The sequence below is a fragment of the Xenia sp. Carnegie-2017 genome, unplaced genomic scaffold, assembly GCF_021976095.1.
Source record: "Xenia sp. Carnegie-2017 unplaced genomic scaffold, XeniaSp_v1 HiC_scaffold_22, whole genome shotgun sequence".
NCBI classification, from domain to species: Eukaryota; Metazoa; Cnidaria; class Anthozoa; order Malacalcyonacea; family Xeniidae; genus Xenia; species Xenia sp. Carnegie-2017.
Window position 1 is genome coordinate 14,548,316 of NW_025813485.1, and position 23,553 is coordinate 14,571,868.

At 34.1% G+C, this 23,553-nt stretch overlaps 5 protein-coding genes and 1 long non-coding RNA gene across 8 annotated transcripts; 2 read left to right on the forward strand and 4 right to left on the reverse strand.

Moving 5' to 3' along the window:
- Positions 1-270: 270 nt before the first annotated feature.
- Positions 271-21,007, reverse strand: LOC124445626. The gene is made up of 4 exons (XM_046996369.1): positions 20,996-21,007; positions 3,247-3,507; positions 2,910-3,004; positions 271-2,211 (listed from the first exon to the last, which is right to left on the reverse strand). The coding sequence occupies exon 4, from the start codon at positions 1,870-1,872 to the stop codon at positions 412-414; it is 1,461 nt and encodes a 486-aa protein (XP_046852325.1). The 5' UTR covers positions 1,873-2,211; positions 2,910-3,004; positions 3,247-3,507; positions 20,996-21,007; the 3' UTR covers positions 271-411.
- On the reverse strand, positions 3,623-7,414 carry LOC124445632 (vacuolar protein sorting-associated protein 28 homolog). Its single transcript, XM_046996381.1, has 9 exons — positions 7,326-7,414; positions 7,152-7,174; positions 6,770-6,807; positions 6,547-6,636; positions 6,211-6,316; positions 5,936-6,037; positions 5,770-5,823; positions 4,536-4,627; positions 3,623-4,080 (listed from the first exon to the last, which is right to left on the reverse strand). Exons 1-9 carry the CDS (start codon positions 7,378-7,380, stop codon positions 3,966-3,968), a joined length of 675 nt encoding a protein of 224 aa, XP_046852337.1. The 5' UTR covers positions 7,381-7,414; the 3' UTR covers positions 3,623-3,965.
- On the reverse strand, positions 8,712-9,808 carry LOC124445633 (ETS-related transcription factor Elf-5-like). 2 transcript variants are annotated; one of them, XR_006948207.1, is made up of 3 exons: positions 9,794-9,808; positions 9,385-9,433; positions 9,102-9,176 (listed from the first exon to the last, which is right to left on the reverse strand). XR_006948207.1 is itself a non-coding variant. In XM_046996382.1 (2 exons), the coding sequence occupies exons 1-2, from the start codon at positions 9,414-9,416 to the stop codon at positions 8,881-8,883; spliced, it is 324 nt and encodes a 107-aa protein (XP_046852338.1). In that variant the 5' UTR covers positions 9,417-9,443; the 3' UTR covers positions 8,712-8,880. The 2 variants fall into 2 exon arrangements, 1 of the variants encoding a protein (XP_046852338.1); XM_046996382.1 differs by lacking the exon at positions 9,794-9,808 and having other exon boundaries at positions 8,712-9,176; positions 9,389-9,443.
- LOC124445635 lies at positions 14,380-17,440 on the forward strand. Its single transcript, XR_006948209.1, has 3 exons — positions 14,380-14,391; positions 14,558-14,565; positions 17,384-17,440. It is a non-coding gene; the product is annotated as an uncharacterized LOC124445635 (long non-coding RNA).
- LOC124445631 (protein saal1-like) lies at positions 17,486-20,839 on the forward strand. Of its 2 annotated transcripts, none has more exons than XM_046996380.1 (8): positions 17,486-17,706; positions 18,156-18,239; positions 18,576-18,655; positions 18,948-19,007; positions 19,078-19,190; positions 19,446-19,569; positions 19,760-19,872; positions 20,139-20,839. In XM_046996380.1, the coding sequence occupies exons 1-7, from the start codon at positions 17,494-17,496 to the stop codon at positions 19,821-19,823; spliced, it is 738 nt and encodes a 245-aa protein (XP_046852336.1). In that variant the 5' UTR covers positions 17,486-17,493; the 3' UTR covers positions 19,824-19,872; positions 20,139-20,839. The 2 variants fall into 2 exon arrangements, with proteins under 2 accessions (XP_046852336.1, XP_046852335.1); XM_046996379.1 differs by having other exon boundaries at positions 20,476-20,839.
- LOC124445627 (WD repeat-containing protein 25-like) lies at positions 19,571-23,095 on the reverse strand. The gene is made up of 5 exons (XM_046996370.1): positions 22,104-23,095; positions 21,617-21,747; positions 21,040-21,210; positions 20,825-20,965; positions 19,571-20,569 (listed from the first exon to the last, which is right to left on the reverse strand). Exons 1-5 carry the CDS (start codon positions 22,519-22,521, stop codon positions 20,345-20,347), a joined length of 1,086 nt encoding a protein of 361 aa, XP_046852326.1. The 5' UTR covers positions 22,522-23,095; the 3' UTR covers positions 19,571-20,344.
- Positions 23,096-23,553: the final 458 nt, after the last annotated feature.

The following is a 23,553-nucleotide window of genomic DNA, read 5'->3' on the forward strand; positions in this document are numbered from 1 at the left end:
TTGGTTGCCACAGTCCCACAGATTATCAACTTTGAAGATATATTTGAAAGGTTGTACACAAGAAAGTTAATTGTGTTTTTGGCATGCGGAATTGTTGCTAGTGGTCTCAGTCTCACAGGGGTAAATTACAATGAACACCGCTTGTGCTAACATCAACAAGTACAAGTGCATACCCCAGTAGCAAACCCTAGACCAGCAACTGAGGCCTGAGTAATTAGAACTACATCCATAATATCCATCTCAACAACTTACCACAAGTTCAAACATGCATAGATTTGGGAACTGTATTTTTTAGTCAAAGATTCAAATTTAATTATTCATATAATGTTAAGAAAACTGTAGACACTTTCTTTAACAGGATATGTTCATAAACATCTCATATTAATTGTAATAATCATAACAATGCTGATATCAATGAAACTCTGATGCTATATTTTGTACAATTCTAGCAAAAATAATATTTAACAAATCTGAGCAGCCACTGAAATGTGAAGTCAAGTGCATTACGCAATGCAATCTGCCATTTATGATGCCCAATGTCAAGTTAACAGTTGATGAGCTATTTGTACCAATAAAGATATCCAACAAAGAAAATGGAGCTGTTTGTTTGAAGCTAAATCTTCCTACATCACAAAACTCAAATGGGAATAATTTACAGAGAGCTTCCTTTTTCAAAATACCATATTTTAACTTCCACAAGAGGTTACAATGAGCATTATTTTGAAGAGCTGATTGCAACAAATGCTCATTCTCTACCATCTTGGAGATAAAGTATTTTGCCTTACTCTTCAAATCATTAACTTGAAATGAAACACTGCAATTGCACAGGTATGCCTGCTGCATTTTAGTAGGCAATAAGGCCCTGTAATTAGCCACAACTAATAGAGGCTTTTTATGAGCTAGAGCTTTTCTACTACCTGCACGATAAGACATGATATCCAACCATGCTGTGATAAACAAGGCTGTTAAAGAGCACTTTTGTCGACTACAAAAGTCAAGAATTCTATGAGTATCTTGTTCGGTAAGAGATTTGAAAAGAATTAAAGGTTTGCAATGAAATTTGGGTATTGGTTTCTTATGTAAATATCCTTTCTGAGAACTCCCAGAAACAAAACTGCAAATTTTTCCCATCAGATGTTCAATCATCAGCTTAATTATCTTGGAAAATGAAAGCATCAAATAGCTTTCAGGAGATGATGGCAAATGCAAAGTTCTTGAGCAATCAACACGAATATCACAGTTCACAAGAGTACACAACATTGTTGTGAAGTCTTCTGCAAAATACAATGCTGCACTTCTATCTGCAATTGTAGGATGAAATAAAAACAAAAAAGTGTTGATATACATTTTTCTTCTGATGTCATAATGTTCACGCAATACAATGGTTTTCCACAGGTGGTCACCGTTAGATAGTTGCATTTGTGATGAAAATTCCTCCTCGAGAACAATTTTCCAATTGGTTGTGTTCACGAATCTAAGGTTTGGACTAAATTTTTCATGATGGTTTACTATGAATCTTTTGTTTGACACGTGAGAACGTAGTATTGGATGCTTCCTGGCCAACAATTCAAGTGTATTCAGCACATTTTGACGTCTAAGAACATCGACACACTGAAGGGATAGTACAGAATACACCATGCAATTGAACATGGAGTGCAGCTCCATTAGAACATTTTCGTAGCTCCCCATCTTTCGAAGTTCTTCACCGCCTGCACAGCTATTACAGTTCTGGTACACGTGGTTCGATTGCTGCCTCGTCTGAGTTATTTTAGTTCGAATTCTTGCAGGTAATTTTATTGCAATACTGAAGACACCGCACAAAAAAAGTATAATAATAACAAGGAAAGCAACATTGTTTAGAATAAATACCATTGCCCATAACAATTGCGAAAAGTTTAATCAGTTTCAACCTCCCTCGCTACCAGACCAACCACATTAACATGATAAGCGGGTCTATACTTCATTTAATCCAAAATTTTCTGAATTTTCTGTTCATTTAAATTTGTGTAACATAATTAATCAACTATTAGCAATTTCTTGCACAATTTAACAGAATGTTACTTGGACAAAAATCCAAATATTCTGTCAGGCAAAATTCAATTAGAAAAGTTATTCAAAAGTATTTGATTTTAATTATGACTTCAGCATAATTTAGAGATTTGGCGATGACTTGAACAGAATACAATGCCATTGAGACAACAATACATAGTACTATAAAACAGATGCTGTTGTTGAGTTTAGCATGATTACCCAAGCTGAATAGAATAATTTAAACACCCTTCTATAAAGAATGCAAATCATCTAACACACATGTTTACCAAAGTTGAACCATAAATCAAGGAGGTCGAAATACAAATTTCTATTGCCACAACAAAAAGAATCTGTATCTTTGGCAAGGCTGGGTTGAGCCACCAACTAACTTCTAAAAACTTGCACATTCTGTCTTTATTAGAAATTTTTAAAAATGGAATACACACTGATCAATCAAACAAGGACCACAGAAAATATTTTTCTTTGGTGGGCTATCAATCATCAAAATTATACGCGAGTTGGAACTCAGGGACAAATTTCAAAAATTCAACATCATCACAAAATTATTTGGGAAGCTATTTCCCCATAGCCCCCCCTTGCTCTGTGGTCAATGCCAAATCAATTTAACAAAAAAGAATGAGCAACAATTAGAGGAAAGGAGGGATAGGGGGGGGCATTAATAAATTTGTCCATAGCCAATAGGTTATAAAACACAGGAGTTTGGTTTAGTTTTTGGTGAGCAAGAGTTTCATGAGGGAATGGTTATAAAGAAAGGAAATTAATTGAATTTAATAACAATATTGTTGTAATTTGTAACTATAGATTAAACTCTAATTTAATTTGGTGGTTGGAACATCATGCATTAACTTTGTAATTACCTTCCGCAATTAGATCATGTTTCCTTTTTTTGAAGTTCTTCTATAATTTGTTTCTTTTCTTTAATAATTCTTTTCAGTTCCAATATCCTTTCTTCCTACGAAAACGAAACGAAATGTATAACGTAAATCAAAATAATAGAGAAAAGCAAATTTACTTTAATCTTTAAACAATTAGGTTCAAGTGCTACGCAGTTAGATTCATCATCATGTAATAGGAAAAGGTCATTGGATATTACAAAATCGTCCAATGATTTCATGCTAACTAATCAGTTGATTGGTTAAAATTCTACCTAATCAGTAATCACTCCACATTATACGAAAGAATATAAAGACTTACCTTTTCGACTGACCATACTTTATGTTGTATGTAAAATCCAATTCCTCCTCCCATAATCGCAGCAGTAACAATTTGAATAAACAGCGAAGTCTTTGGGCCGACCATCATTATTAAAACTTTGGACGTTATTTGACGAAAAACGAAAAAACAGATGTCCTAGTTACATGACTGCAATTTACATTGATGGCGAGTACATGGTTGGAAGAAAACTAGGTACGTGACGCGTACATGTGAGTGGGTAACCTCAGGTAGCCTTGGTGGCTATCAAGTGTAAGTGGTAGGCTACAAAATAAAGTAATTCATGAATATAGCTCAAATAATATACTTAATTATGTCTACATCAAACTTGTTTGAGATTTAAAACAATACAAACTTATCGAGATTTCTCACAAATTTATTCATTATCATTTTAACTGAAATCCATTTTTGCTATAAATATATCGTCAACAACCTGTCTTTCAAAACAGTTTTCTAAACCAACAACAAAAGGTGCCATGTATTTATTTCATTCCTCCATTATTTAACTCCCATGGTCGTTTGTATAACTTTTGATCAAGTTCTATATCTTTAAATAAATTCAAAATTCAATTGTCGAATTTCAAAAGTGAAAAATAGATTAATGGAAATAAGTGGTCCAATGTTTATCCACTATTGAACGCGCTAAAATGTACAAATCTCCTGAGTATGAACACGTAAATATCTTTATATCCTGATATATTTTAGTGTAAAGATTTATTGAAAAGATTGTATGCTGTTTCTAAATCAAACAGCATTTGTCGTGCTTGATCGTCCGACAGTTCATCGCTTGCTTTCATCCCTCCCAAGGTTTCCAACCTAGAAAATGAAATTAATACTGTTCAGAAAAGCATTAATAACCACGTTCCTTGTTGGTTCAATACACAAAATGATAACATCACAGCCAATTAGTTGGTGGCAATTATATCCCTGGGAGTAAGGGAACAATGGAATGCTCGCCATGTTGGATGAAATTTGCATTGTAAGATAAGGAAAATCCTTTGTTAAAATCATCCAACATGGCGACTATGACGTAGCTTGCAACACAAGAATAAGGCAAATATACAAATGTTAAAATGACTTACTTTCTAACAATTTATTCTTTGACTACTTGCGTAACGTATGCTTATACATGCACTATTTTGTATGTTGCACAAAAAACTGTTTTCAATTAAATCTTATAATTAAATGTTCAGAACAGCACGTAAGCAAAAATTTTTATGATTTAAATTGAGCTATAGGAATGACTTCATGACTAATTCAAATTCTCTCACCAATTTTTTACTTTAATTTTTCCCTCAAAGTTTTCATCCAACTTGCTCAGACTGTTCATTGTGTCAATTAGATCTCTCAAATCAGGATGGATCTATTTTTATAAAACAAGGTTAAAATCGAGTTGACTATACACATAATTTGCAAGAAATAACGTTGAAAAAATTTTGAGACTATACATTCTTGCGTTTGACGTTCTACGTTTTAAAACTTAACCATGTATCGCCAAACTACATTATTTTGGATGAAGACGCAAATTGTGGCCGGTCAAAATGAACAGCAAAGTAGAAAATTGGCAGGTGAACAAGTATTTTGGTTGGTCATTGTCCGTTGACCAGCCAGTTAAGTCTTAATAAATCTTAAAATAACTTTCAACAGTGTTACTAAACTTCTAGGAGATATAAAAACATCACTAGTAAAAGAAGTTAAAAATTGTCTTAAAAAAAAGTAAATACCATGGTGAATGGTCATATCAACTGAGCGAACCTTTCTCCTAAGCCTCGCCAACTTATTCAGGTCACGAACCTGATCATCATTATAACGCTTTCTTAAATAGTAAAACAGCGACTTTGTCATTGTCGTTGACCATTCACCATGGTATTTGCTCTTTTTAAGACAATTTTTAACTTTTTCACCATGACAAAGTCTCTATTTTACTATTTAAAAATACTTTGTAAACAAGGAGGTGAGTATCCCCCCCCCCCAAACACTAAAGGGGGTAAGGAGGACAGTGAACCTCCCCAAATATTAAACGGAGTACGGAGAACAGTAAATTCCCCACCCCCAAACACTAAAGGGAGTAAGGAGGACAAGGAGGACAATAAACCTCCCACAAACACTAAAGGGAGTAAGGAGGACAAGGAGGACGGTAAACCTCCCCACAAACACTAAAGGGAGTAAGGAGGACAAGGAGGACGGTAAACCTCCCCACAAACACTAAAGGGAGTAAGGACAGTGAACCTCCCCAAATATTAAAGGGAGTAAGGAGAACAGTAAATTCCCCTCAATATTTTTGAAATAATATTAGTATTACTACATATTGAATTATTCTTAGTTGTTTGGACTTGATTTATTTAAATTATCTTTTGAGCCCCTCTGCTCAATATTTTAAATTATTGTTGACTTCCAGTTTTGTATTGGTAATTATCCTCAGGAATTATTTCTACTAGAAGTCTTTCACTCATTGCTAATCAAATAATGAAAGCAAATACAAATAATAAAGTGATAAAAACCCACCTCGTCTGTAGCTCTTATTCCCAAACGTAATTTGTCCATCGCAGTTATAAAAAGCTTAAAAATTTAAGGAATTTATGAATTTGCCATATACAGCCAGTGCATGAAAAATAATGTTCCCTTTTTTTTTCAAAATGAAAAGGAAGAACCAAAATCTCAACACTCTCACCATTACAATGTCAGCAATACATTTGCTGGTATTTCCTTTATCATCTCGAATTGTGATTGGCCTGTCTTCTTTGATACGCTCTAATGCTGCAGGGCAATTCAACTGCAAAATTTATGGAAATATTTGCAAGAAATTTATAACAATTTCTTGACTTAACGAAACACATTAATATATTTTTTTAGCAATAAAAATTATAGCTCACTAAAAACATAAGCATACAAAGCTAGTGAATTCAACATCCAGTTCTCTTCAACAAACACAAGTTTTTTTTGTACCTTGTATCTATCCAAAAAACTTTCTATTGTGGGAAATTCATCATTTTGAACTTGTTTAAATGCTGCTTTGTATTGCACCAGCAACTTTGAACAAGCAGCTGTGTATCTGTTGAAAATATAGGTAAAAATTATCACATGCATTGGCTTTTTAACAGATAATATCATCATACAAACAAACTAAAAAGGATCATATTACAAAGGTAAGGTAACATTTTGATTGGTGGAACATCAAAATGGTTTTTCCAAGAGTTTTATAAGCTAAGATATGTAAACGTTTTGAGTAACCTATTATCAAATAAAGTATGAATGTAATGGTTTACTTTATCATTGCCTTACTCTTTGGGTGTTAGGGCATCCTTGATGTATGCTTTCTCCAAAGCTTGTAGTGTATTTATGACAGCAAAAAGGTCTGCCAAATTATCATATCTTTAATGAAAAAGAAAATTTTGAATGCCAGCATTTCTACAAGAAAAGTCTAAGATACATAAACTATATACATATTAAAAAATCATAAAATAATATTTCATATATAATAGAAAATTTTCATGTAATATCTTACTTTTCTCGCTCATGCCTGTTATTGTACAACTTAACCTCCTATAAAAAATGATTGTAGTAACATTGTTTATTTACTAAACAAGGGCAGTTATACTGGTCAGAGGCAGAAGAGGAGTAGCCTGTATTGCAGATGTATGTTAATAACTGAAGAAAATTAAATTTCAGGCTAGAAGAAGTGGAGGCATAGCAACATTTTTGCCCATGAAATAGGTGGCCTATGTCACAAGCCATGCATTGATGTATGTTTTGACAAACAAATTAGAGATATGTAGAGAATAAGCCAAGAGCATTTGTATTTATTGTTGATTTATCATTGGTAAAGCATCCTCAGTCTTATAACCATTTCTTTTTTAAAATAATACTCTACAGGAAAGACAACATACCTCGTACAATTCTGGTCTGTTGACTAAACAAAATAATAATTAAAAAATATTAGTAAACCTTGTTTGACAAGAACGTAATACAACGCACTCGTGTTGTTTAGCTACAAATTTACAAAGGAAAGTCACATTTCCTCAATCAATATGCTGACAAAAACACAAAAATATACTACTTACCTCTTCTTGCTTCTGCGTTAGAATTTCTGTTGTCTGGAACACTTTGAAACATCATTTTATTAACTTTCGTTGTGAAATCTGTGAGACTGTGAAGGAATATGACGTAATGCTTGTGTTGTCTTGTCATGACGTCATACGTAGCTGATTTGGTATAATATACGTTCAATAGATTATAAAATAAAGAAAATTTTATTCTGTTATTATGTTTGGAGGTATAACAGAACAATTTGTAAAAAATAATGATATTAAAAGCGTAATAAGTTTGTATTTAAAGATATCTTCTCAGAAGGCGTATCAAAAATGTTCTTTGAAGTGCAAGAATGCGAAAAAATCAATGTCGTGTGGTTGCACTACGCGTGCACTAAATTCTTTTAGATTTTGATATCTTGGTGGGTAGCATAGTCCATATTTTGACTGTTTTTAATTTTTTTGCACAAGCCTGTTTTAAAGGACTTTTCACAACAGTCTATCACACACAAAAAAGTCAGTGCGTTTTAGAAAATAATTCAGTGTAAACTTCGTGAGAACGTTTAAAATAAAAAAATTGAAATCACTAAAACTTATTGCTTTTCGCGCACGCGCCTTGTTTTGGAGAACGTTTTCCCTGATGATTTTACAGTCATCGCCTGTTCATCACTGCAAAGTAAAAAATATGGTGCACTACAAGATAATTGTAGCACTGGCTTAGGAAAACCTCGGACATGTTTGTGAAAACTCTCGAGCCGGTGCAACCATGGACCTTCGGTCTCGGGCTAGCACTGATCAGGTCTTGAGTTCTCCCAAAGGTCTCCTCAGTTTGTATAAGCCTGTGCAAACATAGTAAAAACATCGTTTATTTCTTAAATGAAGGGTTTAAAATTACAGGATATTCATTCTCCGTCCATTATTTTCTATCCTCATTCCTTCACATATTTCCCACTCCATGTTTTAAAAATAGTCGCATTTATCAACAATATATCCGACAATTTCTCACCTTGTAAGTTGTAAATAGCGTATAATTGTGTGACGTAATACTATGTAACACATTATTAGTATATGAATTCAAACTTCCTCTTCTTCCCAAAACAACGCTGTAAAAACTCTTTTCATATAAATAAAGACAGTACAACAACTAAATAAGAAATTACATGTTTGCAGATGTCCATCGTCCAGGTTGGTGCTATTCTGAAACGGAATGCTGGTCATTATTTGGTGTTGTCATCTTCAGAGTCTTAGGAGGAGTGTGAACGGGATTATAAAAAAAATTATTGGGTTTGAGAGCAGAGGTCAGTACGTGCTCTGATCACGTTTCCGTTAAATTTCTTCAAGTGTAAGATACAACCTTCATAAGGGTCAGAAACTTAACTTTAAAATATTTTTTCGCATACATTTCACACTAACGTTTCATTTACACATGATACAATAATGTAAAATTAATTTTATTGCGTAAAATCATTGAAAATAGTTATTTTATCGTAAGCGATTACATAGTAAATGCGAATCAAATTAAGCTGAAATCATTTATAGTGTGCAATATATCAATCCTTGTTTCTTTACTTTCAATCAATAGTTCACATCAAGACGTCTTGTAATCATCCTTCATAACAACATGGCCAAATTTGAACATAAGCTTTTGTCCAGGGATCTTTTGCACCTCACCATGTTTGTACTGGCGAAGAGCACGACTCAATTTGTCGTAATTCATATTAACCTTATTTTTCTCCTGTCCCCAGCGATGCGCTAGTTCCGCTGTTTGTACCACTCGGAAAATGTAGTTCTTCCTATCGACCCATTGGAGAAGATTGTCGTTTTCTTGATTTGGTGATTCAAGAAGACGGTATAAAAACTTCCACAAACTATTCTTTCTGTTTCCTGAACAACAAGTCAATCTTGAAAAGATTTCTGTTTTCATTGCGCGTAGTCTCATTTTGTTTATCGTTGTCATTTGAAATGATACAGTGATTTGTTGGACTAGATGTTTTTATGAGCTCACATGAACGCTCATTCTAAGTTTGGTGAGTGGTGAATTGTTTAAAATGGGATAAAACGCAATGTAAAAGAAAGAATAAAAGATCTTTACCTACTTCTTTTTGGCAGTTTTTCGTTCTTCATTGCCGGCTCCGTGAACCCTTAGTAAAGAGAATTGAATTCGAAAATTTAGTAGTGATGAAACCAAAGAGTTTTTATTCAAATAAACTTATTGCTTTTTAACTTCCTATTTTGAGTGTTATTACATGCTTGTCCGTCTTTTGTGAAGACAATTGATATTATTGTAAGTACTGGCACGTAGGTGACAAATGTAATTTAAGACACTGTGAATTAAAAAATAGTATAGGTTAGCACATACAAACACTTTGCAACAAAACATTTTGGTTTGGAATTAAAAAATCGCTGCATGAATGCGATGTCCATTTAAACTCAAGCAAAGGTTACCAAACGCGTGAACTTCATATGTATAACAAACATTATCTGCTAGTGTATCGACTTACCAACACTTGACTCACTTCCTGTCGGTAAAATTTCTTCGTTATGACTGACGTCAGCAACTTTTACGCCAGGTTTTATATTCCTGGTAATTGGTGCTCGAGACGGGAAGGATTGAGGTTCAACTTGTTGAGCAGCAGTGGTTGTTTCATTCAGATTCGTAAAAAGAGAGCTCTCGCTATCTTCCTCGATATATTTTACCAGAGGTGAGCAACACTCTAACAAGTCTTCATCACTTGGCAACTCAAAGGTAGAATTCTCCGAGGTAGAATTTTTTGATACATTCTAGAATTGAATGCAAGATGTTTCAGTATCAGCTAAGCTACACAACTATCATTATATTATATTAAACTGTAACTAAAACGGACTTATTTTCATGAGATTTTTACGCAGAAATTTTGCAAACTTTTTTTCACCATGCGGTATAGAAAACAGAATTTGTGCCTAACGTTGTAGAATCAATTGACGACGCCTTTACATTGATAATTATATTGTTGTATGATTTTATCACAACTTCAGTAATTACAGAAAAGTGATAATATGCAAAGAAAAAAATGTAGTGGTGAAACAAGAAGTTTGAATAAGCGTCAACGCAAACTCTTTTAAGATAATAGTTAATAAAGTTGCTGCTTAAATAGATGAAGGTATAATGAGATTTGATTGGCTAAATAAATATGTATGCATAATAGCTCGATGAGGCGACATTAGTTATTCAGTTACGTTAACAAAAGAGAGAGATAAAGTTCTTTACCTACAATTTACGTTCTGTACCTTCAGGTCATCAATATTAAGAGCAAACATTTCAAATCTTTCAATTAAAACTCTGGTGTTAAATTATTTAGTTGCAACCAAGCATTGATTTACGCGAAGTAGAATTAACTTAGGTTTGATCGGGTCAAATTACCTTTTTGCCGTTGCCATAATTTAGTGATCGAATATTTGCAACCCATTATGTCTGTATGAATTTCAGTGCTTTGAGTAAAACTGTTTGATTTTGATTGTTTAAGTTAAAATATTTATTGAAAGTTAGGAGTTGTCTCCGTATCAGAGGAAAGCGTTGTTTGGAAGACGCAGCTCTAGCGATTGTTATGATTTTGTAAAAACCGTGTGGGAGATGTCTTTATGATTGAAGTGTCCAATACAAGTCGAAGTTATTAAAAATGTCACTTTCTTGTAATACGTGCGACCGTGCAGTCGTGATTGATTTGTGACAATGCAGCCATTCGACTATTAGAAATCATTTGAAGTAGCATCACGGTAAAAAAAACATTTCCGTAAGATTCTTACTAATTTTATGATTTTTATCTAAGGCTTAAATACTATAATTCCAGTAAAAATTCTCCAGCACTTAACATGTTTTGGGTATAAAAGCAGTAGATTAAAAACAGCAACTAGATCGCCAGACTGGCCGCCTACTATGTGAATTACCGCCTACTCTGTGCATTACCGCCTACTCTGTGCATTACCGCCTACTTTGTGAATTACCTGTTGATTAACTACCCTAATTTGTGGAGTTAAGAGTCGTCGTTACAAGTGCCATAAATTTATTGGAATGAAAGCCAATGTCATGTCTCACGTCATGAATGAAATAAACAGTTTCATGAACGGGAATAATTCAAAAACTGCTTAAAAAAACATAGGTTTAAGTATCAATCAAGAGTCGTGGCCGACAGGTGAGTTGCAATGGTTATAGTGATTAGAAAATTATTACATATCAAAAATAATTATAACTATTTATTCAACAGGTCAATTAAATCTGTTTTACCTATCACAGAAATATTAAATATATTCATTAGATTAAAATCCATTTAAACGAGTGCTCTTGAATTGAAGTTCTTTACTCATGCACATATGAATAATTATTACAGAGGCCTACAAACAAAAGCTAATGATTTATTCTAGGTCGAAAGTAAGAGGTACAAGATAAAAGCCCAGAACCAAGGAATATGCGAAAGAAAAATTAAATGGAATTGATATGGGCGACAAGAAATATTTTAAACTTATAAATGATATCGTTGATATTGAAGGATAAGATATCAATTTTCATGTCGTTAAACTTCGAGTACGGGATGAAGCTGTTGGTTGATGTGTGTGAAATATTACAAATATACCCCGGATTATAGTCTTCATGTCGTGCCAGAGCTTTTCAATTTTCAAATTTACTGGCCGCATTTTTCACGAATTTTTTCGTGGCAAATTTCTAATATGTGTACAGGTCTGATAAGATCTTAATAAGTAATGCCTGCATTGGCTGTATTGCATTTTCCGAAAATTCAACTCATTTTGTCTCAGCAGGCGATTGAAGTCATAGCGCACGATCCGCTTATCATGCCATGTGCGCTTATCATGCCATGTGCGCATGTACGTGGTAAGTTCAATACACAAAAATTTCGTGCGCAAAAATCATGAATGATGAACTCGTAATGTAATTGAACTCGTGATGGAATGTAAAAAATGAGCGGGGGCTTTTCATGAAAATTGCTAATGAAGAACGTCTTTTTAAAACAAATACTTGGCTGTAGTTACAAACTTAAGTCTTTATTATTTTTCTTGAATATCAAATGTCCCGAGCACAACTTTTGTTGATGAATTGATTCATTTGCTCAAACACGTCGTGGTTGTAAGCTAAAGTTTACTGAAAAACCGAAATGTTAGCAATTTAAAAAAAAATTACAGTTTTTTAAATTCAACTCTTCGTTAGGAAAGTTGATTGTTTTAACTTCTTAGGAGGTATTTTTATAGAAGCAAGCCAGTCAGCCGGCTAGGGTACACGATGAAATTTTATATTTCTATAGATTATTAATTTGACTCTTAAATTCAGTTATGGGCTTGCTTATTTGATTTAACTGGTTCATGATAAAATTTGCACTCTTTTTTCGCTACTGCTATGTTATTGTTAGTACTCAAACTCTTCTTTCTGCGGCCATTATCTGACGCTCAATATTTCAAAAACTTTTATTTGGTTGCTGATAAGACGCGCACATCATTCAAAATTTTGAATCACTTGATTTTTGTTTATTTCAGTGGAGAAAATGTTACCTGGACATGTCAGGCGCATTTTAAATAGCAACTGATTTTCCCAGCTTTAAATTTATAAATGCACACGTTTAATAAATCTTTAATCATAGTGCTCATTATCTCAAGACATATGTATAAGCGTTGAGAACATGCTACACACTACATTTACTTAAAACCACATCAATTAATCTCCACAAATAATACATATAATTCATTGGTTGCACTACAAATATTTACCGTACATTGGTCGCTTGTTGATCGACCTTAATGAGCTTTACGATGCTACAAACATAGCAACAAAGTATCACGCACTGACGCACAGCGCATAGTGCAAATGAATTAAAGTAGAACAAAGGGCGAATAGCCGTGTATGACTTGCATAAAAAAAGTATATTTGACGTAGAACTTTTTGAATAATTGATATATCGACGAAAATCATGATGAGAACTGAGGACATTGAGATTCGCCTGCATGTCTCCAAGATTCGCCACGTGATAAAAGTGCAACTACCAACCACCTACTACGCATAATGTTTATTTATGTTTACTTTACCTTTTATTATCGAACTTTCCAAGAACAGTTTAATGGCGTTTTCAATCAAAGTACGAACAGTATAAAAGATGTCGACCAGTTCCTCGTGCGGTATGTCTGTCTTCAGTCCGAGTAGTGTTTCAGATAATTGCTGTTTAAAAATCAGCCAATCATGATCTAAACGTTCCACCTTTCAACTATCTTATTGGTCGTGACTTTAAATTAAAAGGTTAAGAAGAAGTCGAGCATGCGAACCGTTTTCACACATCGATAGTACGTTCGCTACGTTGACAACATAAACGACTTGTAAACTATGGAAAAGCATGTGCCACAAACACAATTTCTTTCATAATCTTTTGCTTTGCAGTGTCAGTGAGAGACAAAAAACTCGATTACTTTATTAATAATTACTTGAATAACCCCACACACTGATATAAACTCAAAAACCTATATCGTGAAGCCGCAACAACTGTCTTCAAATCTTAGAAAAATCAAAAATGTAATGGTTTTGTAACGTTTTATTGTAACCAGAAAGAACAATTGTCACCCCATGACTATGCAATCCACTTGATGTGAATCCACTTGATGATGTAAAATACAGTTATGAACTTTATTTCTCAGCTCTTTTATCAACGGTAACTTCCATCTACTGGCAGCCCATTGATCATCTCTGTTAAAATTTAATAATATATCGTTACTATTAGTTAAAGAACTCCATCATCACTTTAATCATCAACGCATTATATTTACCTTAAGTTTAATTACTTCCGAATGTTCTTTTTGAGTCAAGTTAATGAATTGAGATTACTGTCAATAATAAGTTTAGAAGCCTTGATAAGTCAATGACACTATTTAACGGGAATCCACTCGTTCGGTCTTGCTATCTGTTAACATTGTAGTCAAGTCAACTCAATTGTGCTTTGCAGCAAAAGAAAAGCAAAATTGCCCTGGAAAGTGGCAAATGCCCTAAATGGATTGGAAGGGGTCAAGATGTCGTCTTATATAAAATCGCAACTGTTGAAAAACAATTTTTGCTCTACTCAGTACATGGTGTGTACCACACACACCCCTTGTACAAATCAGCTACGGTTAATTGGGGTCAGCGTGTGTATGAATAAAATTTTTGTCGTATTTTATTTGAATATCGTAAATACCGTATTTTCTCTTATTTATAACGAGGGGGGGAGAGCGAAAAAGAAATTTGCTGTGACGTGCTAGAGAGAAAGATGTGGGTGATTTAGAGAGGCGTCTATTTTGCAATTAAACTCATCCAAATAAAATCAATAGCAATAACTACGAAAGAATTAACTACGAAAAATGACTACTTTTTTGACGCGTCAGTTGCAATAAAATTCAAAAAGTCATAAGTTTTCACTGTTATTGAAAGACTGTCAATATGCCGAACAAACATGCACGTGTAGAGAAAAATACGTAAATAGTTCTAAAGATCGCAAATAACATAGTGAATGGTAAAAGTAATATAATAAGTTGATACTTCTTTAAAGAACTGTTTTAAGTAAAGAGCACTATCCCAAAAGTTCTACCGATGCAGAGAGACCACGTATGTATGGACTCCACAAAGAGGGCGCTCCACTCCGACCAATTCTTGCCATGATTAACTCAGCTCATCATGAGTTAGCTAAACAACTGTCAGTCGTACTTTCACCTGTTTTAGATAAGTTCTCAATACACGCTTTAAAAGACTCATTTACTTTTACTAATCAACGTAAACAACTAGATCTTTCTGCTCATCCTAATTTGACAATGTGCTCTTTTTACAAATGTGCGCTTAGAAGAAACCATCGAAATCTGTGTTAATAAATTTTTTTTCACTCGGACATGGCTGTACCATACATGTCCGAGAAGGCTTTTAGAGAATTAATGTTAGCAGCCACTAGAGGAGTTGAGTTGAGTTTTAATGATAACGTGTACAAACAAATTGATGGCGTGGATACGGGTTCTCTTCTTTGACCAGTACTTGCTAATATTTTCGTAGGCTATTATGTTTGCCCCTTTTGAGCCTCCAGACGTGCTGTGGTACAAACGTTACGTTGACGACATCTTTTCCCTTTTTCGTAACGACAAAAATCGCCAATTATTTTTACATAAACTCTGTTCTCTTCACCCTTCTTTAAATTATACGTCTGAACATGAATCAAATTGTCAGTTAGCGTTTTTGGATGTTCTTGTCCATAAACGCAATGGTCAATTCCTTACAAGCATTCATCGCAAGGCAACTTTTACGGGTTTGTACACACGCTTTGACTCTTTTTCTTCACACAGAGAAAAGATTTCTTTAGTAAAGTGTTTAATAAAGTGAACGTTTAGACTGTCATCAGAGGAGTTCATTGAGGGTGATCTCAACTCATTGAAAAAGATATTTCTCTCAAATGGATATCCGGAAAAAATGAGCAGAATAGGCCTTTTGGACCAGCTAAGTGCCCTGTGTTTATCAAACTTCCATGGATGGGTAAGGCTTCTAATGATATTGAAAGGGAAACTAAGAATATTACGGAGAATTAGTTTTTTGCGAGCAATGTTATCTTTGTATTTTCGAAAAGAACTATTCTACCACCCATCCCAAAAGAATCTCTGCCGGCAGAACTTTTAAGCAATGTAATTTATGAATATAAATGTGAGTGTGATGCTTGCTATGTAGGTAGAACGTCACAAAGGTTGGGTGGTAGGATCAAACAGCATGTACCAGCTTCAATCAGAAATGGAACGGTCCCCTCGAGACAACAACCAAAACGTGATTGTAAGAAAACTAATTTAGTTTCATGTGACTCCGTGATAGGTAAACATCTCTCGAATAACTCCCATTGTGCTGATTCTTATTCAGACGACAATTTTAGAATCATTAAGAAATGCCGTTCATTCTTTCAGTTTCGCGTCATGGAGGCTGTTTTGATTAAGTTAACCAATCCCGTCCTCTGCCGACAAAAGGATTATGTTTTTAATTTATCCCTGTTTTGAGATTCTGCTAATTTTCACTTAGCAGACGTTTACACCCGAAGAGTAGTCTGGCGAAATGCATCGTGTCGTTTCATTTCATAACATTTATTTTAGAACTATTGGGTTAGTGCTCTTTACTTAAAACAGTTCTTTTAAGAACTATCAACTTATTACATTACTTTTACCATTGACTATGGTATTTGCGATCTTTAGAACTATTTTCAGATTTGTCACCACGACAAAGTCTCTATTTTATTATTTAAGAAAAATACACGTCAACATGTATGTCGTTATTTATGTAAAACAGGCATGCTGCCTGCAACCACATAAACTCTTCGATACAATGCAACAGATCACATTTTAATCTGTAAAGTCCAGTTTTGTTGCAGCCATTCTGGGAACATGATATAATCATTTGCTTTTGATGATCAAATTTTGACCAGATATTGTCTTTGTAACAATCTATTTAAGAAAATTGCATGGTTGCCTGACAACATTTTGTCGCTTCAAGATGATATCAATTTCCATAGTACATACTACTGGTGCTCCCCCAGAAGAACAACTGTAACTTTGCCAGCACAGCACACCCGTTACGCTTCTCTCTAATAGACACTCTCACAAAATTACCATTATTGCTAATAACATTACAAAAAAGTGGGTAATTTGTTAGGCTGAGAAACAGTATATTTAGTTAAACTTTTTTTTATTCATTAGTACCAAGAAGAAAGAAATGATACAAACGCCTCTTTTCCAATCTATTTCACTCTCTCTCACCACAGAATAGACATCTAACAGAAGGCCCAGTCGGCTAAAATCGTGGTGTATTTTTTCACTACGCATGCATGACTTCCCAGCAAGATACTTTCACAAAATCAATACGGAATAGTATTGCACGAAAATCTTATTTTACTAATAATTCACGTTTAAAGCAAACTTTTGCCGAAATTTTTATAAAGAGTTATCATCTCGCAAAGGAGATAAGGTTTGTATTGCGAAACGATATATTTGTAAAAAGCTGTATTTTCTATTGCGATCTATCGGAAGTATCTTGCTGGAAGGCGTGTCTTCCTTAGAATTTTCTTCAGAAAGAGGGGGGACACTAACATCAAAGGTTCCGACACGAGTGGACCTTCTGTTAAGATATCTATCTCTCGAATCTATTAAATACGTGATGTAAAATTACGTATAAAGACTTATCAATATGGCGGCACGAAATCCATCTCCTCCTCCAATTACAGACGAAGAGAGAGATGTTTTATATTCAGATAAAATTGGCGATACAGTATTTAGCAAGAGATGGGTTCTCCAAGTCCTGTTTAATTCAACGCAACAGCTAAAACTGGACGGCGATGGAATTATGGACAAAAATTTAGATTCCGATTTATGTAATCTTTGGGATATGTCAATGAATAAGGTAATGCATTGAGTAATTTTTGTAAGCTTTTTAATGAGCAAGATGAACTCCTCGATAGAAGTATTATGAATAAAGGCTACATATGATATGAAGTTGTCTTTTACGTTTCAACTTTATTATTCACCATTTTCACGCGTTTCTGATATACTTGATGATAATATGCTGCATATTAAACTGTAAAGTTTTTATCATGCTTGGAGATGTTGGTACGAACTCTCGAGCAAGTGCAAACCTTTGACTTTTGTTCTTGGTTTCCATTGTAAAAAAATATGTAACGCAGTGAACATGTGCTTCACTATTCCTGCAAAGAATCTTATTGATAATAATTACTTCATTCCTTGTGCAGGCCAAAATTTACTTTCTGGACATCCGACATAGAATCGCCGCATTGAGCAAGTAACATATATAAAAATTTTATTCGTATTTTTATATTTGGATCTTGTGTCCAGGATGTTGCCTTGTTTCTTCAAGAAGTCGATGGCTTGAACATATTTCTTAATATTATTCTTGAATCTAATTCACCACGATTAACGGTAAGTTAAATAGTCTCCTTATATGTTGTTCTTATTTTAATTTAGATGGGTTACTCATTGTTTGTGTTACTTTAGATAGCCAATTATAAAACATAACAATGGCCAAAATGGTCTTGGGAATTAAATGATGGAAAAGTTGTGGTTCACACTACAGCATGATAAAATCACATATTAGAGAATTATGTTTTTTCTCACGGATATGTAAAAACTTGAAGATTCAGTGTGAGGGGATGTTTTGATTGGTTATTTTGTATTGTAATTAACTGAAACAGATTTCTAATGTAGTTTATATGTAGTTTCTCCAATGTTATTCTACTCCCTCCTCTCTATTTAAAGGAAATTTCCATTGGCCTCATGGGCAATATGGCATGTGTTGAAGATATATGTAAGGATATTACAAACCGTCAAAAAATAATGTGAGTAATATTTTATACCTTATTAACAGGATTAACATTGATTTAGTAATACTCAATTTCATGAAGAATTTAGTGGTATATATTAGGGATGGTGGGGTACACATTAGGTTGTAGATGGTACAGTAGGGGAATATGGTAAACATTGGGTGGTGGGGTACATATTAGGTGGTGGGGTACACATTGGGTAGTGGGGTACTCATTTGGTGGTGGGGTACACATTAGGGGGGGGACATAACATATATATGCTTTTACTATTTATCATCCTTAACAATTCACGTGCATGCTCTTACAGTGACATTATGTTGTTGTTGATGGATCATCGCGATGCTTCAATTCTTATTGAAGTGACGAGGTACATTCTTGCAATGAAGGCTGATCTTTTCAAAACATAAGTTCACTCACTTCACGTATTGAACTTTTAGACTTGTTCATGTAGCGATAACAAACAATGAAACGCGGACAAAATGGATGGAAGGGATACAACATTCTAACCTTTTGAAGAACGCGATGTTCATATTTGAAAACTCAATGAATGGTTCGTGAAATTACGAGCATACTAGACAATTTTCCACGTAGTTTTTCAAATTTGTATTTTTGGTCTTGACCTACATATGTAAATTCACGTCTTGTCAAGATAAACTCTTTTAAAAACTCCTAAAGTAAATACGCATCTGTATTGTATTTCTCCAGATATAAAATTCATCCTTCACTCAAAAAAAACGCTGCTTACACTGTTTATATCTAGTCAAAGTACTACCTAGTGTGAATTTAACATTTCTTATTTCAATAGAAGAGTTGCTTTTGAACACCAGTCTATTGTTATCGTCACTGTTGACGTACAATCGATCTTTGGTAGAGTCTGAAGACGAACATAGATTTTGCAAGTCAATAGAAGAAGCAATGAAACAAACGAAGTAAAAGTTAATTTTTTATTTTTGAATAGAAAAATGCATATATGTAATTGCAAACAAAATATTTTCTTTGCTTGCTCATTTGCCCAACTATAACAATTTTGCTCAGGTTTCTCCCGTACTAATAAATAGTTATAATTAATAATTTTGTAACAGATAGCTACTGTAATAAATTATTTTATGAATGCTGTAGGGATGATTGTGAAAAGACCCGCGAATATCTGTCGTATCTATTTGAACTTTTACAAAAGAAGTAATCGATACCGAGAATGGACATCCATATGGCGGTTTGTGCCAGAGATAGCGGTTAGTGTCCACATTTCCCCCTCTTAATATCATTTAGGTTTAATATGTTGTCAATAATGAACACATCAACACTAGCGCGTAATGGCTAACGTAGTGATCTATCACGTGTTAAAATACAATACTGCATCTATACCATATGGACATTTTAAACAGACAACACTATTTTTTAAATTTTTATGGCATACTTCTCTCCCCCATCTCCGCTAATAATTTACACAAAAAAAGTTTCAAATATATTGTCGTCTTCAAAATGTTTATTTAATCAGGTGCTGAAAAGATAATATGGTATCCCAAGGACCGCGTAAAATCGATTATCTTGAAGGGGGGGGAGAGTCATATTCATATATTCATGCTATAACCCGTAGAAAACAATGGATTTCAAAGGAACTTAATGTGACATATCATACATGTATGAATATTAAATACCACCACTAATTATCGATCTTCTGCGGTCTCCGTATCCATTTTATCATTACCTATGAAAGTATATTTGACCACTCCAATCGCAACTTGCAAGTAAACTTGGAGAAGACAGACTCCATGCAACGTCCATACAAGGCTGAGAGTTTGAAAGTTCAAAAGTATTTGATATCTTTGTTGTAGAATAATTGTAGACATACAAGAAACCATTTGAGGAACCACTCGCCACCAAGCTACCATCTGGACTAATGTCCATACCAATATGATAACCAGAAACCTTAGTAGAAAAGCCCAAGTGAACGATGTTACGAAAACGTATATGATCAATCTTTCTTAGAATACAAATGAGTCGACAATGACATTTAAACATACAATTAAAAGTAGAACTTTCAAGGTTTAACTGGTGTTCAAAATTTCTTGGTGTTGTTAGTTATTCTCTGGAGGTTTAGCAAATATAATTGTTTAAGAAAAGCCTAAACGTGACGCTTTAGATTGTAACTTGTGAATACTAAAATGAATAAGTTTTACGTACATTGTGTCCTTCAAATCGTTTGTAGTGATTCAGTTTATAAGGCGATTTTTGTGAAAAAAGAGCAATGTATCCCGCATTACTTTGAGCAAGAAAAGTTGCATCTCTAGGATGGATTTTCAATGTAGTGCATGTGTAAGGCTCCTATAAAAAAAGTTGCTCTTGCTTCATTACATACACACTGCTGTCAGCTTTTGTAAAGGCAAGTCTAATTTTACCTGATAAATCTGATTAGATAACACAGTAGAAGTTTTGTAATCCCATACCATGATACCCTTGTCAGTTGAATTTCGTCTAGAGACTTCAGCGGCCGAGATGAAACTTTTTCCATCTGGTATAAAAACCAAATCTTGAATTTGACCAAAGAATGATTGGTATCTGCAAGTGTACTGTGTTCACAAACTGTGAGTCGAGTTAAGAAGTAATGACATCGAAGAATAAAATGTGCTACTGTACTATGAAAAGGCATTTATCCTTGGCATCCCAAGAAATAAAGCTGCCTTGGGAGGCTACTTTCAATTCAATCTTCTGTACAATCATGGAGCAGAAATCTTCATTAAGATTTAAGGGAAAATGGAAACATTTATTTTGATTTTTTCTAAGGTCTGCTTTATTGATAGCAGTAGACAAGCTTATAGGATTAGCCTGCTAAAATAACTAGATAATTATTTGTTTATTGTCTGACAAGTGTAGCTAAAAATTACCTAATTCACATAGGTCATTAACTGCATTGAAGAGATCAAGTATATACATTCAAAAGAGTTGACATAAATATGTGCAAAACTGATCTGTTACCTGTTGCATTCGGACATCCCAAGAATATATCCCATGGTTTGAGGTTCCTGACAGGTACATATTTGGATCAAATGGATGACAAACAACACATGTTACAAATGATGCATGATTATGAGAGCAAACCTCTTTTTCTGAAACAAGGAGCAATATTACTAGAAGCAGCCACATAGGATATAGAACAGAAATATGTGTTGCCATTCTTGATTATTATTTGACATTTCAGAAATTACTTCCTTGTTATTTTGGTGCCATGTTTTTAGTGCTTTGTACCACAAAATATCAATGTTGGAAAAATAATTTTTCGTTGAAAAATAACATTAAATAATAACTCAACGTTGGAAAAGTAAAGGATGTCAAATCATAATCCATAAGCATAAAAATGTGCCTGAATTATGTATTGTACACTTCTTTTGTGATATAGTTTAGTTTGATTATTTCTCATTTTCTATTTAAATTATGTATATTTCAACAAATGTGTATTTCCTACCATTATTGACATCTGTGATCTTTGAAGACTTATCATAGCTGGCACTCAAGATTTTCATCCCATCAAGACACCATCTGGCATCTTTTATAGCCAGTGAATGACAATGGACAAGTTTGATACAAGTCACTACAGCACTTTCAGTATTCCATATCTTTAACAAAGAGTCCATTGATGCTGATAGTAAATGATTTTGGTAACATGGATTCCAGGATATTCTGTTTATACAACCTTTGTGTGCAGTTGTTTGAGAAAGTCTTCTTTTTGGTGCGCGATAAGAAAAATTATTTGAAGGTGATAGTGTTCTGGCATTTTTGAAAAGCAAAGTATGGTCATCCTGTCTGAGATCTTCTGATATTATTTCCTTGTTTGTATTCTTACACAAGAGTTTGATTCTTTTTGCTTTCGATATATAAGGCATTGCATTTTCCTCCACAAAAGATACAAATCCCTTTTTTCTTGATTATAAGTACCCAATGATTTTGATCTTTTATTTCTCATTGTTTGATTGTTTGTTAATGATATCTTGTCAGCATTCAATGAAACTACATTGCTCATGCCCAATGGTTTTGACATGACTTCTTTTGATGATGTCAAACAAGGTTCTTGAAGTGATTTTGAAGCTTGTCCGTTTCCAAAATCTGGTGAAGCCAAGTTTCCAAAACTTAAATCTTTACCTTTCAAATTATTGGATTCTTGGCAATGCTGTTGAGCTGATCCTCTTCTGGATCTGATGAACTCATATAAGAGGAGAAAATAGCCTCCATATGATTATTACACTGACTACTATACGCTTACATGAACACCTACTTTTATCATCATTTTCAACTGTTGTAAACATCAACTCCGTTGGCTTCTTGTGGGAGCTTCGTTTAATCATATTTGTATTTTACTTCACCGCAAGGAAATAATTGAGCAGAGGATTGGGTTCTATTTGCTTTGTTGATACCGTAAATGACATAACAAACGCCCGGTGAGTTAAAAAATTTTTTGCGATTCTCCATTATCTGCTCGAATGAACATGGAACTAAGGTTAAATATATAGTTTCTGAGTACAATCAACAATCCACGTTTAATTATAATGATATAATCTTATAGACATGCAAAGACCGGGTGTTTATTGCATACAATAGAGGCGTTTATTGGATCATTAACGGTATGCGTCGTGCTTTGGTGCGCCACTTGGATGAATCAAAAGCATAAACGTCATGTAATCAAGCTAAATTATAACTAACCCCAAAAATGGACTGCTGTGTTTTGAGCATGGTGTAAACTCTGATCCCTGTCAAGCAGACATCTCTTCAGTCTTCACATTGGCAAAAGATGAGCAGGGCCGCCCTGAAGGGAGGCAAAAGGGGCAATTTTCCCCAGGCCCCAGGCTTTCAAGGACCCCAAAGCAAGATAGGAAGAACAATATATTGCTTTGAAAATACGTGCTTATAAAATAAGAGTT

What these genes read in the sequence shown, in the direction of transcription:
- LOC124445626 (XM_046996369.1), bottom strand. Translation starts at nt 1,872, where the DNA reads ATGGTATTTATTCTAAACAATGTTGCTTTCCTTGTTATTATTATACTT.
- LOC124445632 (XM_046996381.1), bottom strand. Translation starts at nt 7,380, where the DNA reads ATGATGTTTCAAAGTGTTCCAGACAACAGAAATTCTAACGCAGAAGCA. An exon ending in AACAGGCATGAGCGAGAAAA is followed by an intron (nt 6,637 to 6,769) that starts GTAAGATATTAC and finishes TTTTCATTAAAG; the next exon opens with ATATGATAATTTGGCAGACC. An exon ending in GAATAAGAGCTACAGACGAG is followed by an intron (nt 4,628 to 5,769) that starts GTGGGTTTTTAT and finishes TTATAAAAATAG; the next exon opens with ATCCATCCTGATTTGAGAGA.
- LOC124445633 (XM_046996382.1), bottom strand. Translation starts at nt 9,416, where the DNA reads ATGAAGAACGAAAAACTGCCAAAAAGAA. An exon ending in CGAAAAACTGCCAAAAAGAA is followed by an intron (nt 9,177 to 9,388) that starts GTAGGTAAAGAT and finishes CTTGTTGTTCAG; the next exon opens with GAAACAGAAAGAATAGTTTG.
- LOC124445631 (XM_046996380.1), top strand. Translation starts at nt 17,494, where the DNA reads ATGGCGGCACGAAATCCATCTCCTCCTCCAATTACAGACGAAGAGAGA. An exon ending in CTAATTCACCACGATTAACG is followed by an intron (nt 18,240 to 18,575) that starts GTAAGTTAAATA and finishes CTCTATTTAAAG; the next exon opens with GAAATTTCCATTGGCCTCAT. An exon ending in ACAAACCGTCAAAAAATAAT is followed by an intron (nt 18,656 to 18,947) that starts GTGAGTAATATT and finishes ATGCTCTTACAG; the next exon opens with TGACATTATGTTGTTGTTGA.
- LOC124445627 (XM_046996370.1), bottom strand. Translation starts at nt 22,521, where the DNA reads ATGCCTTATATATCGAAAGCAAAAAGAATCAAACTCTTGTGTAAGAAT. An exon ending in GGGATGTCCGAATGCAACAG is followed by an intron (nt 21,211 to 21,616) that starts GTAACAGATCAG and finishes TTGTGAACACAG; the next exon opens with TACACTTGCAGATACCAATC. An exon ending in AACGATTTGAAGGACACAAT is followed by an intron (nt 20,570 to 20,824) that starts GTACGTAAAACT and finishes TTTTCTACTAAG; the next exon opens with GTTTCTGGTTATCATATTGG.